Source organism: Notamacropus eugenii, chromosome 1 (genome assembly GCF_028372415.1).
Source record: "Notamacropus eugenii isolate mMacEug1 chromosome 1, mMacEug1.pri_v2, whole genome shotgun sequence".
Taxonomy (NCBI): Eukaryota; Metazoa; Chordata; class Mammalia; order Diprotodontia; family Macropodidae; genus Notamacropus; species Notamacropus eugenii.
The window spans coordinates 700250079-700266092 of record NC_092872.1 but is presented as its reverse complement, the minus strand read 5'-3'; the positions used below and the strand labels follow the sequence as shown (position 1 = coordinate 700266092).

Sequence of the window (16014 nt, the reverse complement as noted above, 5' to 3'; positions counted from 1 at the left end):
CTAGATCATCAGGGCACAGAGGGCTAAAATATAATATAACTTGCCCTAGAAAAGCTTTCAGTGGAAAGAAGCGTAAAAGGGGTAACCAGCCAAATGAAGAACTTGTCTAAGTGCCCAGTGAGGAGATGCTGCAAGGTTGACCTTGGAGCCATGTTGGGAGGGAAAGGTCAATCCAGCCTTTGCCCCCTTCAGGACTAGGTGGAGCCACCAATGGAGAAGTCATTTGGCCTCTCCATTCCTTCTCTATCCCATGCAAGGGTTTACCTTTCTCCTAGAGGACCATGTCTCCTGGCTCCCTAGCCCCTACTTCTAGCTGATTTAAGGCATGACAGAAGCAGCCAACCCACTGTGGTTCCCCCAGATGGTACTGACGGTTGTTTTTTTGTTGTGCGTGTGTGCATGTGTGTGTGTTTTTCACGGCTTACGCTCTCAGGCTTCAAAATGTGTGTCAGCAGTAACAGCAGCAACGAGGAGGCTCCCGTCTTGAATGTAAAACAATTGAACGTCCCGGACATCATTGTCACCCCTCCCACCCCCACAAGTTCCACCACGGGGCCAAGAGATTCAAGTCACTCAGGTGAGGAGCTCCCCATGCAACAACTGCTCAGCCAGATGCTGTGAGAAGAGGCGGGGGAGGCCGAGGGAAGGACGACCACAGAGGCAGGGGAGCACATTAGAGATGCCAAGCAGTCTCTCAGGCGCTGTGAACAGCTTGCAGAGGGCCCCATCTGTGCAATTTCTTTCTTCGTCTCCTATCCCTTAACCGGGGTTATTAAAGATTTATTAATGAATCTGCATACACCTTCACTGCTGGGCCCTTCCCATGATTACTAGCCTCAGCAAGATGTGGCATGTTAAGTAATTAACCAGGCAGCTCCTCTCGGCAGTGAGGAGAGTATTGATGAATGGGCCTGGGCCTGGGAGGAAGGAGAGGGACTATGGCACTGGGATGCCCATGGAATTTTTAGTTGTGTTTTCATCTCTCCACCCAGCAGCACTGCTGTTTCCTCCTTCTTCTCCTCCTCCTGAAAATATGACCCTCAATGGGTTAGCCTGGGTAAAACATGGCGTCCCCCTTGCTGCTAAAGTCACCATGTCCCCAATCTATCTTGTTTCAGAAACTTCTGCCCCTCAGGTATCCAGGGACTGATGGCTTTGCCCTCCAAAGTTAGCACACAGGAGGGAGGGGAGGCTGCCAGGTGGATGAGAGTGCAGAGCAAAGAAAAGGAGCAGATCCCACAGTAGGACATAGTGGCCCTGAGCGGGTCTCTCTCCTTTGAGGTCACTTCAGAGAAGCCAAGTAACTTGTCCAAGGTCACATACCCAGCGCGTGGCAGAGTCAAAATCCAAGCCCATTTCTGCTTCAAACAGAAGCCCTTGCACTATCATACATAGTCTCATTTATTTGGTATGTACTGTATATAAAGAAAAAGCTGTTTCAGGCCACTGAGGGACTAAGGACCAGAACAGAATGGTACCTGCTCCGGAAGGCCCTTTAGTAGAAGGATATCCAGTGAGATAACTAACAACATCCATATGATATAGTGAATATACTATTAGACTCAGACTCAGAAAGACCTTGTTTCAAATCCTACCTCGCACCTTTCTTAGCTGTGTCACCTTGGGCAACATCTCTTATCCTCAGTTAGTTTATCTTTAACTACCTCATAAGGTTATAAAGACCGAGTGAGATGATGTATAGAAGATATTTTGCAAACCTTGAAAGAAATATTCCTATTGAGGTTTGGACCCAAGAACTGGGTTTTGGTCCTACCTTGGTCACTTACTGCCTATGTGGCCGTGGGCAAGTCACTTAGCTTCTCTGGGGCCTGAGTTTCCCATCTATAAAATAAGGGGTTTGAACCCAGTATCCTTCAAATTCCCTTCTAAGCTCTAAATCTGTGACCAGTGGCCTCAAATGCTTTATAAATGTGAACTGTTCATTACCACAATAGCTGACAGGGCAAATGATTGAGGCAGATGTAGGAGACTCTCTGAGCTGGAGTCAGGAAACCTGGTTCTACCACATACTGGAGTCATTCATTTCTTCTCTCCAAGCTAAGTAAGGATAACGATCAGGAGACACCCTGGGGAGACAATTTGGAGACCTGGGTCTGCGTCCTAGTCCTAAAATTTAGAAGCTGAGTGACCATAGAATGACCATGAATAGATCTGTTCCCCTCTGTGAGCTTTGATTTCTTCCTCCACACAACGGGATCAGTCCAGAGATAGCACTGTGTGGGTCTATGAGGCTGCCAGGAGCATTGGGCAGATCAGACAGGATCATGGATGGAAAACTTTGGAAGCCTATAGTGCTCTTGTCCATGTAGGAGTGGTTAGTATTGTACCAGGCCCATGAGGGGCCCCTTGATAAAGTCAGACACAAAAGACCCAAAAGTCACCCCACAGGCAGATGTTTTGTGTCCCCTTCAACAAAACAGGCAGGGCCAGAGTGTCCAGGAAGGATCTCTCCCAGCTGCCAAAAAAGCTCCACCCTCAAAGGCTCCAGCGATCTGAGTTCTAGTCTCATCTTTGCTATTAAAATACCATATGACTGTGCTTTCATTTCCCTCACCTGTAAAATGAGGGTATTTGACTAGATAGTCCCTAAGGTTTCTTCTAATTCTAGTAATCTAAAGCACCATGGAACCTGGAATAAAACAGACAACTGGGGGCGGTGGCTTGGCTCAGGTTTCCGTATTTTGGTTAATGTCCATGAGTAACTTTTCTAATAAGGTCATATTGAAGTGAGGTATGGCAGTATGGGATAAACAGATGGCTTGAGGGGAGCCTTTGGAATGAAGAGCCAGGCTTAAGGACAACGTAAAGTGTCTTGGCTATCTCCCTAAGTCACTAGGGATCCTTACAATAGCAGCATTACATAGCAGTACCATTGCCCAGATATACCAGGGAAAGCCATAAAAAAGGAGATGAGACCAGATAGTTTCAGCGATAACAGCCTTAGAGTTTTGAGGTTCATATCGTTATTGACAGATACAAATGTTGCTTCTCCATTTCTCCCCCAGTGTGGCCAGATGAGTCTTACTCTGATGATGGAGAAATAGATATTGAACCCTGAGAAGACAAACCAAAGATATCATGTTCCTGGCGCCCTTCTCTGATGCTTCTCTCTGACGGAAGAAGACAGTTCTCCGTTTCCTCTCACAGTATGGCCTCATATTTTAGCTTTTTCCTAACTCCAGATGCCCTGACAGTGACATTCCCTACTGGGTGAAATCCATTAAGTCTTTTGGAGCAATGGAGCCATTTAGTGCTGATGGAAGGAGGCAGAAAAGTGAGAAAAGAGCAAGATCTCTTCCTTGACCAAGCAACAGAAGCCTGGATGAAAGGAGTCACGCTCAGTAAACCTTGCAATTCCCTACCAGCTCCATTGTGGAGAAAGAAAGGGGAAAAATCGAATGGACTATGGTGGTGTTTCCCATAATCTGATGGGATTTTCCTCTACTAGAAACCACACATCTGTACCCCCTTCCATGGGGCCCCTCTCGATGTGAGGTGCCACAAAAAACAGATCGTGCAATGTGGCTAAGAATAAAACCTTGCAAGACAAATAGTTCCTTTTTTAAAAAAAAATGTTTTAAAAGTATTAAGAAAGGTTAAATATGGTTTATATTGAAGATCTGGATTTGGTGGGGGGGTTTGTGTTTGGTTGTTTTTGGTTTGGGATTTTTTTCATTACAAATAAAGATCATCTAAAACACACCATGAATGTCACTTCCTGGCTGGGTCTGTTGAAAGAGCTCACACAAGACAGGTCTTAAAAAGATGAGAGAGAATGTAGATGTCAAAGGTCAAAGTCCTGACTCTGCCATTATGTGACCATGTCTTTCTCTGGGCTTCATCTTCCTCAGAAATGAGAGTTATTTCTCGATGTCCCTCCAGGCAGTGTTCCAAGGTCCTTTCTCACTTTGATATCCTATTAGTCTTAAGTAACAGTCAATCAATCTAACATTGAAAGGGTCTCTAGGACCCCTATAGGAGGCTTTCACTGATTGTCTAGTAAGAAGCTAGACATAGTTCTTTTTTGCAGCTTCTACTTACACCCCTAATACACACAAAGAATGCGATGAATGGGTGGTACAATGACAAGATGGCATTAGTTTTGAATTCTGGTTCTTCTACCTACAACCTGTGTAACCTTGCGCAAATAAGTCATTTGTCCAACATGGGACTCAGTAAAATGAAGAGGGTGTACTAGATGCCTCCTAAGATCCTTGCCAGCTCTAAAATCCTATGATTCCTATGATGTCAAATCACTTCTCTTCCCAATTTCCTTCCAATTTGTTCACACCCATATGTATATGTGTGTGTGTATGTGTGTAAAAATCAGCATATACAGAGAATGCCCTATGCTCTGTTTTCTTCACTTGAAATAGTTTCATATTCCTGTCCATCTAGCTCTCAAACCTGACATATTTCCTAACTCAATTCCCTTCCACTGAGTTATAAGGGGGAAACACACACACATATACACACACACACACACACACACACACACACACACACACACACACAATCTTTCATCTAGTCCCCTCCTACGAAGACTTGGAGTAGTTTTCCATTTGTATGTAGGCCATTTCTAAAGACCTTCCTAATGGAAGCCACTTAGAAACGCAATCGATGGCTCCTCTCTTGCTTAGAAATTTCTCATCAGTATTCTATAAAGGAACAATACAGTATACAGTGAGAACAGCGTTGACTTTGGTGTCAAGAGGTGTGAGTTCAAGTACTGCACCTCCACTTACTAGCTCTATTGTTTCCCCATTCTGGATTTCATTCGCCTCATGTAAAATGAGGTGGGTGCAAGAAATGATCTCGGCATTCTTTTCTAGTTTTATCATCACTTACCTAACTACGGTTTAATTGGGTTGGGCGTTTGCCAAAGGGAGACACTAGGGAAGGTAGGTGTGATTATAAACATTAGCTAAGACAACAATATGAGCTTAGCAACAGACTGTGAGTCTATCTTTTGAGGATCAGCCCAGGAAAGTTGGGACAGAGGCTCATCATCAGGAGGCTGGCCCTCAGATGGCGATGTTTTTGGACATAGCAATTTAGGAAATGAGCAGCTAAGCTTGGAGGAGCCACAAACTACCTTGGTAGAAGCAGCCCTTACACTGGCCACAAATCCTCCTAAAGCTAGGAGGGCCCAGAAGAGTCCTTAGGCAGGGGCCATTGGACTCCCAATTTCAGAGTGCAGTACGTTTAAGGTTACAGGACAGGACAGGATAGGAAAGGAAAGGAGACAGTAAAAACCAAGTCAATTGGGCATCTTTTGGCCATCCAAATGTACCTTCCTTTGGAGAGGAGAAGGAAGGGGAGGGGGAGGCAGACAGGAGAGGAGTTGCTGAGTTACCCAGCTAGCTGGGGCCCCATTCAGCCAGCTGTGTCTACTCATAGGATTGTGTTCATCCTTCGCTGCCAAAGAAGACCATGACATCAGAGAAATGATGACATGACTTGCACTGTCCTGTCACCTTAAATGTACTGCACTCTGAAATGGGACTCCAATGGGCCCCTGCCTAAGGGCTCCTAGCTTTAGACTGATTATCAATAGTAACTGTTGCTGGCTTCCACCCAACCTGATGTCTTTCTTTTTCTCGACCTCATTAAAAGGGCCATGCCCTGGCTACTTCTTAAACAGGCCTTTTCAATGAATGGGTTTTGCCTCACCCTAAGTGAGTACCTGCAAAGACCTTGGACTAAAGGCCCAAGGCCTCCTAGTCCATCCTGGGTCATCTCTAGTCATCTTGATGAATATCTGGTCACTGGATTTAGATGGCTCTGGAGGAGAAGTGAGGCTAGTGACCTGCACAGCCCTCCCTCACTCAAAACATGGAGAGGGACTTAAAAGGATGTGCCCGTGGGAGTTGAATTCCTATGTGGCCAAATGGACAGCTGCACCTGGAACCAGAAGCTGGAAGAAGCCAAGGTAGGTGCTGCTATCCATAACAGAACCCATACCAAGGACTTGGAAGGAGGACAGCGTTTCATCGCCTGACTCAGGGTAAGTTTGCCTTACTGTACACTTCTCACTAGGAGAGCTGACAGATGGGGCTAGAAAAGATGGCACATTAGATTAAGTCATGTTCATTTTTAAAAATTGTTTTTTCTTGGAAATTATCAGCTTTGCTATTAGGGTTGAATTCCAGACACTAGCTATTTGACACTGGTCAAATCATAAATCTCTGTCTGTCTCAGTTTCCTCATCTGTAAAACAGAGATAATAATAGCACCTACCCCACAAAATCGTTACATTTGTAAGGCACTTAGAAAACCTTAAACAACTGTGTAAATGCTAGTTACATCACAGTTGCTGCCATCAGTATTCCAGTCCTGACTCTGGCACTAACTTGGGGCCTGGTACTTTATTCCACTGACCTTCAGTTTCCTCTTATGTAATAGGAGGTGCTTGGACAATACGATCTCTGAGGCCCTTACCAGCCCTGACCTTCCACCTTTCCAATCCTTGACTTGCATAATCTATTCCATTGGGGCATCCCCTGGGAACATTATTTTTTTTTAAGGAGACCATTGACTACTTAATCATGAGGAACATTATTTTTAATTCATCAAATGAACTAAAGATGATTAAAATTATTTAAATTACTTAAAAATAAACAACAAAACTTTGCTTTAAAAAATAAAATTCGTCTTAATTAAAAACAAGACCAAAAATGCTAAACTTTTTCTGGAGATGTATATTGAAGCTTGGATGTTTTATGGCAAGATGTCCTTTCCAGCTCCAATGTTTTCTGTGTTATTGAAAACCTTTTTGCTCTCAATGAGGTATGTTACCTCCATCTTCCCATTTCCATCACCTTTTTTCTAACCCCCTTCTTTCTGCTTCTCCTCTCCTGGAGCAGAACTAGTGCTCTCTTACCTCCTTTTGCCTTTAGGAAAGCCTCTGCTATCAGTCATTTATACTTCAATATGAATTACTTAAAAAAATCAATTACTTAAAAAATCAATACTTAGATACCCAGGAGTATTTGTATTTCAAATCTGACTCTTACTCAGAAATTTAGGGAATTGGGATGCCCTTTAGCTCTTAGGATTCAATTTAACTCTTTCTTAATATGTGTTGATAGAGATTGCTGAGATGAAAGAGCTTTTGTGCAGCCTACACCTTCCCTCAGCCATGTCAACTTCTGGATGCTGGATCTCAGAACTCCATTGCAGAAGATGAAGGAGACAGTGCAATCCTGGCCTACTTAGCAGGATGCCGTTTGCCAAGAAGTACCAAGGATGGAATCTGGACCTGTGGTTTCATTGCTATTAGTGTGGGGAACTCCCAATTGACAAAACTCTCTCTACAGATGCAGGTCAATACCTCAATAATTTAGAGTTTTAGAAAGTTGCTTAGAGTACTTTGAGGTGAAGGGTCTTGCCTTGGGTGTGTCAAAATCAGGACTTAAATGTGTCTTTCTAGTTTCTTGGCTGATTTTGCTATGATAAATATACAATGACCAAAAAAAAAGGTCCATGCTCCCAATTTTGTACCTCCATCAGAAGAATCCTAAGGAACTATGTTGAATAAGCCTCCTTGTGAACAAGAGGAGTGGGCACCATGAAGCACCAATCTAGGAGGCAGGAGACATTCATTCTTATTTTGTAACTAGATGAGGGACTCATAATTTTTTTGTGTGTCATGGACCCCTTTGGTAGTCAGAGGAAACCCTTTCTCAGGATTGCCTGCATTCATAATTGAAGAAATACTTTCAGTTAGAGGCTAATGAAAAGAAAAATGTAATTGTTTTCCTAATCAAGTTTATGGAAGTTCCAGAATATGTCCACAGACTCAGAGTAGGAACCCTTGGAGTAGATAATCCTTTGAGTTTTTCCAGTTAATTCTTTGATTCTTACATATTTATGACCTTTGAGCTGCAGGGAGGTGGTAGATCCATAGAAGAGATCTTAATTTCACATTCTGCCTATCAGGATTCAGGAAAGAAATTGCTATCATGGGTTGAGTTTGTACTTCAATCTGAATCAACCATAAGAAGAACTTTCCTTAGGATACTAGGAATAGGGTTGATTAACCACCCCAAAGCTGTATACTCTCCACTGTCCCACAATAGGAACAAGGCTGTGACTTAAGAATGATGGCAATCTGGTGAAAGGGGTTGGCTCAGTTGCTGGTGGTACAGTGAAATATTCAGGGCTCTTGTAACTATAAGTAGCTATAAGTAATTATAGTAACTATAAGTAGCCCCCAAACCTTTATCGCCACAGAAGCCCTTCCTCTCCCATCCACTCTCCTTAGGGATCCCTTCCCTCAGTTATTTTTTTTTTTAAATTTACCAGATTCATTATTTCATTGGCATAGGGAACTCCCACTATATAAACTCCCTTCTCCTAATGCAGTTAGACACTCCTCCCTGCTCCATGTGGTCTTTGAGAACTGCCTCAGGCCAATTGCCCATCTAGGCTCAAGTAGCCAGTGTGTGTCAAGGGTAGAACTTGAAAGACCAGGTCTTCCTAAATCAAGGAGTGTTTCTCTATACCAGTGTGTCAAACTCCAGTAGAAGCAGGGGTCACTAATCTGGTACATTAAGTGTGACACCACCAAACTTCTCCCTGTTGACCCTTTATAACTTTTCATCATAGCAGCATGTCAAGCTTTCTCTTGCCTTTTTTCCTGCTGACTTCTCCTTAATGAAATTATCTCAGGTGACCTTGGTGTCTGGAGAGCAAGGCAGCTCTAGAGAGAAGGGGAAACTGCTAAGAATGGTTTAGGATGGTTTAAGAACACAATTGAGAATAGCTCCATTGGAGAACTAAAGGGAAAGGCAAGGAAACGGACCGTTGTGGTGCCACCAAGAACTCAGATATTAAAAGGATGAAAATGAAAGGCATATATTGAAGAAGGCATAAAAGGCATAAAAAAGAGAAGGGCATGTGTCCGTAAGAATGGCAGAAAAACTAAGGCCCAGAATTAATTGTAAGATCTGGACAACAAAAAAGGTTTTTTAAAAGCTTATGTTTGGGAAACTATAAGATCAAGGGAAGGATAAGGACCTGGGAGGATAGATTGAGGGGGGACCCTTGCTTAAGGCAAATAGTTCGGTGTTAAAAGGAGATTCCTCAACTGTTTTGCTTCTGTTTTTTCTATCAAGGAAAAAAAGTTTGGAACAGCTAAAATAGAAAAAATAAGATTCCTTGGGAATTGAAACCTAAGACAGGAGAAGACCTGGTAAGGAAGCACCTAGATGTTCTAAATGAGTCTAAATCACCTGACATAGCAAATTACATCCCAAGGGCTTGAAATGGTTTGAGGGATATGGTGGTCAAATGGCTAACCTTGAAAAAAATGACCGCTGCCTGGTTCCATAGGTTGGGGAAGGAAAGAAGGGGAGATTCTGGGAAAGGCTTTGAATTGGGGAAGCCAAGGAGCCCATCCAACAGCCCATGTGCTTTTGGGTTGCTGTGGTTACAACTTGGATTTCCGGAGGACCCCTGCCCAAAGTCCCAATGGCCGCCCTGCTCCATGCTTCATTTCCCTTCACTCTCTTTGGCCCCTGGTCTCCATTTGCTGGTAATCCTCTGCTCTTTATTCTAGGCTTTTAGTGCCCATGGCAACAAGAGCTGAGTGGGGAGGGAAGGAGGTGAGTGCCTGAGTGAGCCCACTGTTCCACCCCCATGAGGCCTGCCCCAGAGCTGGCTTATTAACACAAGGATTCCTGCTCCTTCCAGAGAAAAGTAGGGGGTAAGGAGGGGAGTGACGCTGGCCTTGCTGGCAGAAGGCCTGATCTCAGCTGTTCCAGCAGGGCCTCATTCACATGCTAACCCAGGGCTGTCTCTCCCCCACCTTACCGGGCTAGATCTTCTTACCTTGTAACTTCAGCAAGCTTAAAAAGCTAGGCATTTGAAAATGGTAATAGGGGACCTATTGGTCTAGTCGACATCAGGAGTGTGTCTGCTTATTAGAGATAAAGAGGCCCATTTCAGCTGATGGCTGCTTCTTTCCTTACAATAAAGATTGTGACTTTCTGCTCCATTACTGTCTACTTGTAATCCACCCCTCTTTTATTTTTCTGGCAAACCAGATCCCTGCAGTGGCCTCAGCCTCCTAGTTTTGAGTCATAATAGCCCCATATGGGACTGTGGATGATTCAGTGCCAGAACCAAAGGAACATGGCACAAATAGAGTTTCACCTCAGGGTGCTGACATGCCAGGTCAAGAGCTTCCTCCCTGAGAGGGTGATTTCCTTACTGTCCCTCCCTGGTGAGCTTCCAGGGACATGTGGCTGCAGATGGCCTGGCCTGCTCCCTGCCAGGGTCTCATGATGATGGCATTCCTCTCCTAGGGTTGTGTTTCCTTCCAACCCCAGCCCCTGTCCCCAAGGGAAAGACTCTCTGGGGCACTGGTTAGTAGCTTCTGATTGTACCACTGCACCTCCCCCTAAGCTGAATTTATAGAAACCTGGTTTTTGAGGCCAAGAGGGTTGAGGCATTTTGATCAGATCTGGAAAAGGAGTTCTGGCTCTGCTACTTACTTAACCACCTGGTATAGGAGAAATCACGTCCTCTCTGGGCCTTAGTTTCTCCATTTATAAAATGGGCGTGGGAGGGGCTTGACCATGACCTTGAAGGTCACTTTCAGCTCTAGGATTCTTTCTATTTTTCAATCCAAAGATTCCATTCCCAAAGTCTGCCTTTTCAATTTTGTTTTCCTTTTCATGGATTATGCTTATTGCTCCCTTAGTTTTCATTGATTTTTAATATAAAGGCAAAATGGACTAATTAAGAACCATTTTTTTAAGAGCTTTTTGAGGAGAGAAAAAAAGGATGTGTGAAGAGGAAATAAATGGAAAATGTATAGCACTAATCACGCACTGAGCCTCTTAACCTTGACCCTGACGTGACATAGGAAGGCTCCCAGGTTCCAAGAAGAGAGAGGTAGAGCTTTGGTACAAGGAAGGAGAACTCATCAGTAATCCTAGGGGGGGAGTGGGGAGGGGGAAGAGAAAAGTGTGAAAACAGATGGAAATTTAATTTTTTAATGACAGCAGCAGATGGCAAAAGACACAAAAGTGTATTCACACCATGTCGGAGCCATTTATAGAATGAACGGCTGGCACCGCTGTAATGCATATCAATAGGGTTTGCGTTGTCGCTCCCCTGTGGAATGGAAGAGAGAAGCGCTATCTGGAGCCCGAGGATTGTGATCTTCTCTCTGGGTGAACTTCAAAAAATAGAAAAGCTGCCACTCCTGGGAGGAACTTGGACTCGGTGCCAGGCTGAGCCACAGGTAGGTGGGGAAATACCTGTGGCGGCGTGGTGGATGCCAGCTGCCCAATTACTGACTCTGCTTGGTAATCCTGCCTCTCTCGCAGCTTGGGCCCAGGGATGGAAGAATTAGGCTGCTTCGAGGAGATCTTTTCCATCCTGTATTCTTCTGTTGCCAATCATTTCTTCCTAATGCCTGCCTTCTCCCAAGGAACAAACCACCCCTCCATTTAACTGCTGGTTAGCTACCCACTTCAACAAACATTTGAATGTTCCCATGGGTAGGACACTGGGGGATGGGGGAGAAGGATAGGAACAAAGACAAATTACCTGTGGTTCATTTATTCAATAAACATTTATTAAGGTCCTACTGTGTACTAGGGTGATACAGTGGATAGAGCATTGGGCCTGGAGTCAGGAAGACTCATTTTCCTGAGTTCAAATCTGCTCTCAGACACTTACTAGTAGTGTGACCCTGGGCAAGTCACTTCATCCTGTTTGCCTCAGTTTTCTCATCTGCCAAATGAGTTGGAGAAGCAAATGGCAAACCACTCCAGTTTCTTTACCAAGAAACCCCAAATGGGGTCACAGAGAGTCAGATATGACTGAACAGCCACAGAGTGACCAGAATCAAGAGGTTATGGTCTTTGATTTGCAAACTAAGCTTGACTGAAATTGGTCTCTTTCACAGTAATAAGTTCTATGAAGGATTGCAGAAATCATTCAGTGAGCCAGCTTTCATTTATAAGCACCTACTGCATGCCAGGCAGTGTGCTACGGGCTGGGGATACAAAGACAAAAGTCAGTCCCTGCTCTCAAAGCGCTCATGGCCTAAAGGGAGAAGCAAAATACAATTATGTGCAAACAAGATACACACAGTATAAAGTGGGGATAATGTCAGAAAGAAGGTACTAAGATTAAGAACTGCCAAAGGCTTATTGTAGAAGGTGGGACTTCGGCTGAGACTTGAAAGAAGCTGGGAGAGTCAGAGAAGCCGAGAGGAGGAAGAGCATTTCAGGCATGGGGCACTGCCAGAGGAAATGCCTGGAGTCAGGAGATAGTGGATCTTGTGTAGACAACATGGAAGAGATCAGTGTCACTGGACAGCAGAGTATGTGGAGGAGAGGAAGGTATAAGGAGAGTAGAAAGGTAGGAAAGGAAAAGGTTACAAAGGCTGATGACCTTTCCTGGAGTGAATATTTCAGAAAGTGTCCTCTAACAGATGAAGTGCTGGAACTGGAGTCAGAGGCTCTAAGTGCTAAGCCCAGCCCTGTCACACATTACCTCTGAGACCTCGGCCCTGTCATAATCTCTCCTAGTCTCATTTTCCTCATCTCTAAAATGATGAGATTGGAATAAATGGTCTTTGAGGTCTCTTCCACCTCTAAAGCTATGATCCTGTGAGATATGATCCGAAGACCAACTGAAAAAGTCTTTTACAATAAAATAATTTGAGTAGTGTGACTAGTACTGGGTGGGGGCCAGACATCATGCCATGCTGGTGGTCAGTTGACTTGGAGAAGGGGAAACAGAATTGTGTCAGTTGTGCTTGAGGATAGGATGGCTGTTTTCAGGTATTTGAAGGCTTGCTGTATCAAAGAGAGTCTGATTTATTCAGCCCCAGCGGGTAGAACCAGAAGCAGTGAGTAAAAGTTGAAGATACATTTTGGCTTGATGTAAGGAAAAAAGTTTCCTAGTCATAGCTGCCCCCAAAGTGTAATGGTCTGCCTCAGAAAGTCATTGGGGGTCTAAAATACAGATATATAGGTAGATGGATAGATGAGAGAGAAAAAGAATCCTTATTTGTTCATCTGTTTTCAATTTTTGTACTTTCTTGCCCCCATGATAAGGCATTTATTAACTACTTACTATGTGCCAGGCATTGTGCTAAGTGCTGGGGATAGAAATACAAGGAAATGAGACAGTCCCTGTCCCTGATTCTAAAGGGGGGGAGTCAACACACAAAGTGGGGCTGAAAGGGTTGGGGGAGAATTCTCAAAGAGGAGCATAGGATTGTCAGCGAAACTGGGAAGCGGGAATTCGGGAGGGGAATGCTGACCACAAAATTCCTGCTCTGAGGGGAAGGAGAGTTTTCACTGTGCCCATAATCCTGGCCAAGCTGTCCTTAGCCATCATCGTTCCACTCCAGTCTCTGAAACAACCCTGTGACCTCTCTTTCCTCTCTGAAGAACTGCTTCTGCCATCTGCTTGAACTATATCTGGTTTCCAGGAATTCTTTCTCAGGGGGAAAGAGGAGAGTATTAACCCATCTTTTGAGAAAGTGCCCAAACCCAATGAGAAGTAAGATAGACAGATGCCTCCTCCGTTAGATTGTGAGCTCCTGGGGGGCGGGGAGGGAATGTCTTTTGTCTCTTTTTGTATTGATAGGGTTGTGCACGGTGCCTGTCACATAGTAGGCACCTAAATGTTTATTGCTTGATAGATAATAAGCATTTATTAAGTGCCTAATTTGTTCCAGGCACTGTGCTAATTGCTTTACAAAGATTAACTCATTTGATCCTCAAAACAATCCTGAGAGGTGAGTGCTACAATTATACCCATTTTACAGATGAGGACACTGAAGCTAACGGCAGTTAAAGGCCTTGGCCAGGGTCATACAGTCAAGCAGGGAGTTTGAGGCCAAATTTCAGCTCAGATCTTCTTCCTGACTCTAAGTCCAAGGTTAAGTACAATGCACCTAGCTGCCTCTGATGGGATGGAGAGGGGAAACCACAGCAACCCATCTTCAGTCTTGTTGTTCAGGTTTCAATACATACCTGACTCATAAAAACAACATCTTCTCAACTCATCTCACTGCTAAGTCTCCTTCCCTTCCATAGAAGTCCCCAGTCTTTCCTCCTAGCTGGGTCAGAACACATAAATCAATTTAATCTCTTTCCTGCCCCAGAGTACTGGCTACATACAATCACGTCTGCTTCCAAGGGAAACGATACACACAATTTCTGCAGTTTTAAATTCTCAGTGGTCGTCAGGTCTTATAAATTGCCTTAGGGCTATGATAAGGCTAGGAAGGCACTGAGTGACACTTAAACAGGGAGGGACCCCAAATACTCATTCTTCTTCTTACAATAGGATGTTTTACAGGCTATCAGGCTGCAAGGCAACGTTGGCATCATCTAGTTTAACCCTCTCGTTTTACAGGTGGGAAAACTGAGGCTCAGAGAGGAAATAATTTCCCCAAGTTCATGGAAATTAACAGAAGTGAGGTTGAAACCCAGGGTTCCCTTCCTCTTGGCCTCATGGATTAGTAAAATCCTCTGAGATCTGGAGGATTTTGGGTAATAAGCCTTTTACAGGCTTATAAAACCCTACTGAGTGTTTGTTTCAAATGAGAGGTAACCAGGGGAATAGCACAGGAGCTCTCCATTGCTCACCAGAGGACCTGGGTTTCAAGCCCTGCTCTGAGGGTTACTGTGTCTCATTCTCCGCGTAGGTAAATGATGCAGTGCACTGGACCAGGAATTGGGAAGATGGATTCAGGTATTTAAATTTTACCTGATTTTTCTTAGCTGTGTGACCCTGGGCAAATCACTTAACCTCCACTTACCTCAGTTTCCTCATCTGTAAAATGAAGATAATAATAACATCTTCCTCCTAGCTGTTGCTGTGCGGATCAAATATGATAACATGTATAAGCACTTTGAAAACTATTGATACCACTGATTATAGGTTTGACTTTGGGCAAGTCGTTTCTCTTATCTGGACTTGTTTCTTGTGCTGGATGATCTCTGAGTTCTCTTCTATCTTAGCATACTAAGACTGGGTCCATGAAGTATAATTACAAAGTGCTCTTCTCTTTTCTCAATCCTAAGCTGTGTACTTTGGAACACAAATCTTTGTCAATCAAGGAGACACCCACCCATCCATCAATCAAAAGTCTGGGCAATTTGGCAGAAGCTACCATCAGATGCCTGGAGGAATTTCTAAATTGGGAAGGGGGTAGGAGTGAGAAGCCTATGCAGTCTTGTGGAGTTTGCCTTCAGATCGCAGTCTTCCCTTTGGGCATCATTTCCCCATCTTCCAGTTGATTGTTCCCACACCATCTCAACAACCCAGTCTGACTGTTTATTCATGTGAGCTCTCTCTCTTTCTCTCTCTCTCTGTCTCTGTCTCTGTCTGTCTGTCTCTCTCCATTTGCTTAAGGTTGATCAACTCATTAACTCCCTGGTGTCAGTGACTATGACCTTTCCCCTATCAATCAATCAATTCACATTTCTTAAGAACCTACAGTGTGCCAGGCATTATGCTAAGTCCTGGAGATAAAAAAAGAGACAAAAGTCAGTCCCTGACCCCAAAAGGTTTACATTTTAATGGGACAGACAACATGCAAACAAATAAATACAAAGTAAGATTTATACAGGATAAATAGGAAATAATTAACAGAGGAAAGGCACTGGAATTTAGAGGGTTTAGGAAAAACTTGTAGAAGGCGAGATTTTAGTTAAAGGAATTTAAAGGAAGCCAAGGAGTCATTGTGGAGGAGGGAGATCATTGCAAGCATAGGCAACACCCAGGGAGAATGCCCAGTGTCTGGAGATGAAGTGGAACATTCAGGGTTTGAGATTTTAAGTCCAAATTTACCTAGTAGAATAAGAGACTTTCCCCCATATTAAAAGAATTATCGGCATCATTGAGAAGATAGGATTTGAATTTGGGCGAAGGGTGAGAGATCTTTTCTCAAGAAAGTAAAATAATGACTATAATAAATACCCCAAGTAACTGCAAAGATCCTATGAAGGA

At 43.9% G+C, this 16014-nt stretch overlaps 1 protein-coding gene across 1 annotated transcript in view; it reads right to left on the bottom strand.

The window, feature by feature from the left end:
* Positions 1-11411, bottom strand: part of LOC140519956 (uncharacterized) — a 119537-nt gene extending 108126 nt beyond the window's left edge. Inside the window, exons 1-2 of the mRNA XM_072633523.1 lie at positions 11292-11411; positions 11070-11145 (exon numbers count right to left, since the gene is read on the bottom strand). Of these exons, the coding sequence (XP_072489624.1) occupies positions 11070-11145; positions 11292-11411 (196 nt within the window). The remainder of the gene's footprint in view (positions 1-11069; positions 11146-11291) is intronic.
* Between the last annotated feature and the right edge of the window lie 4603 nt (positions 11412-16014).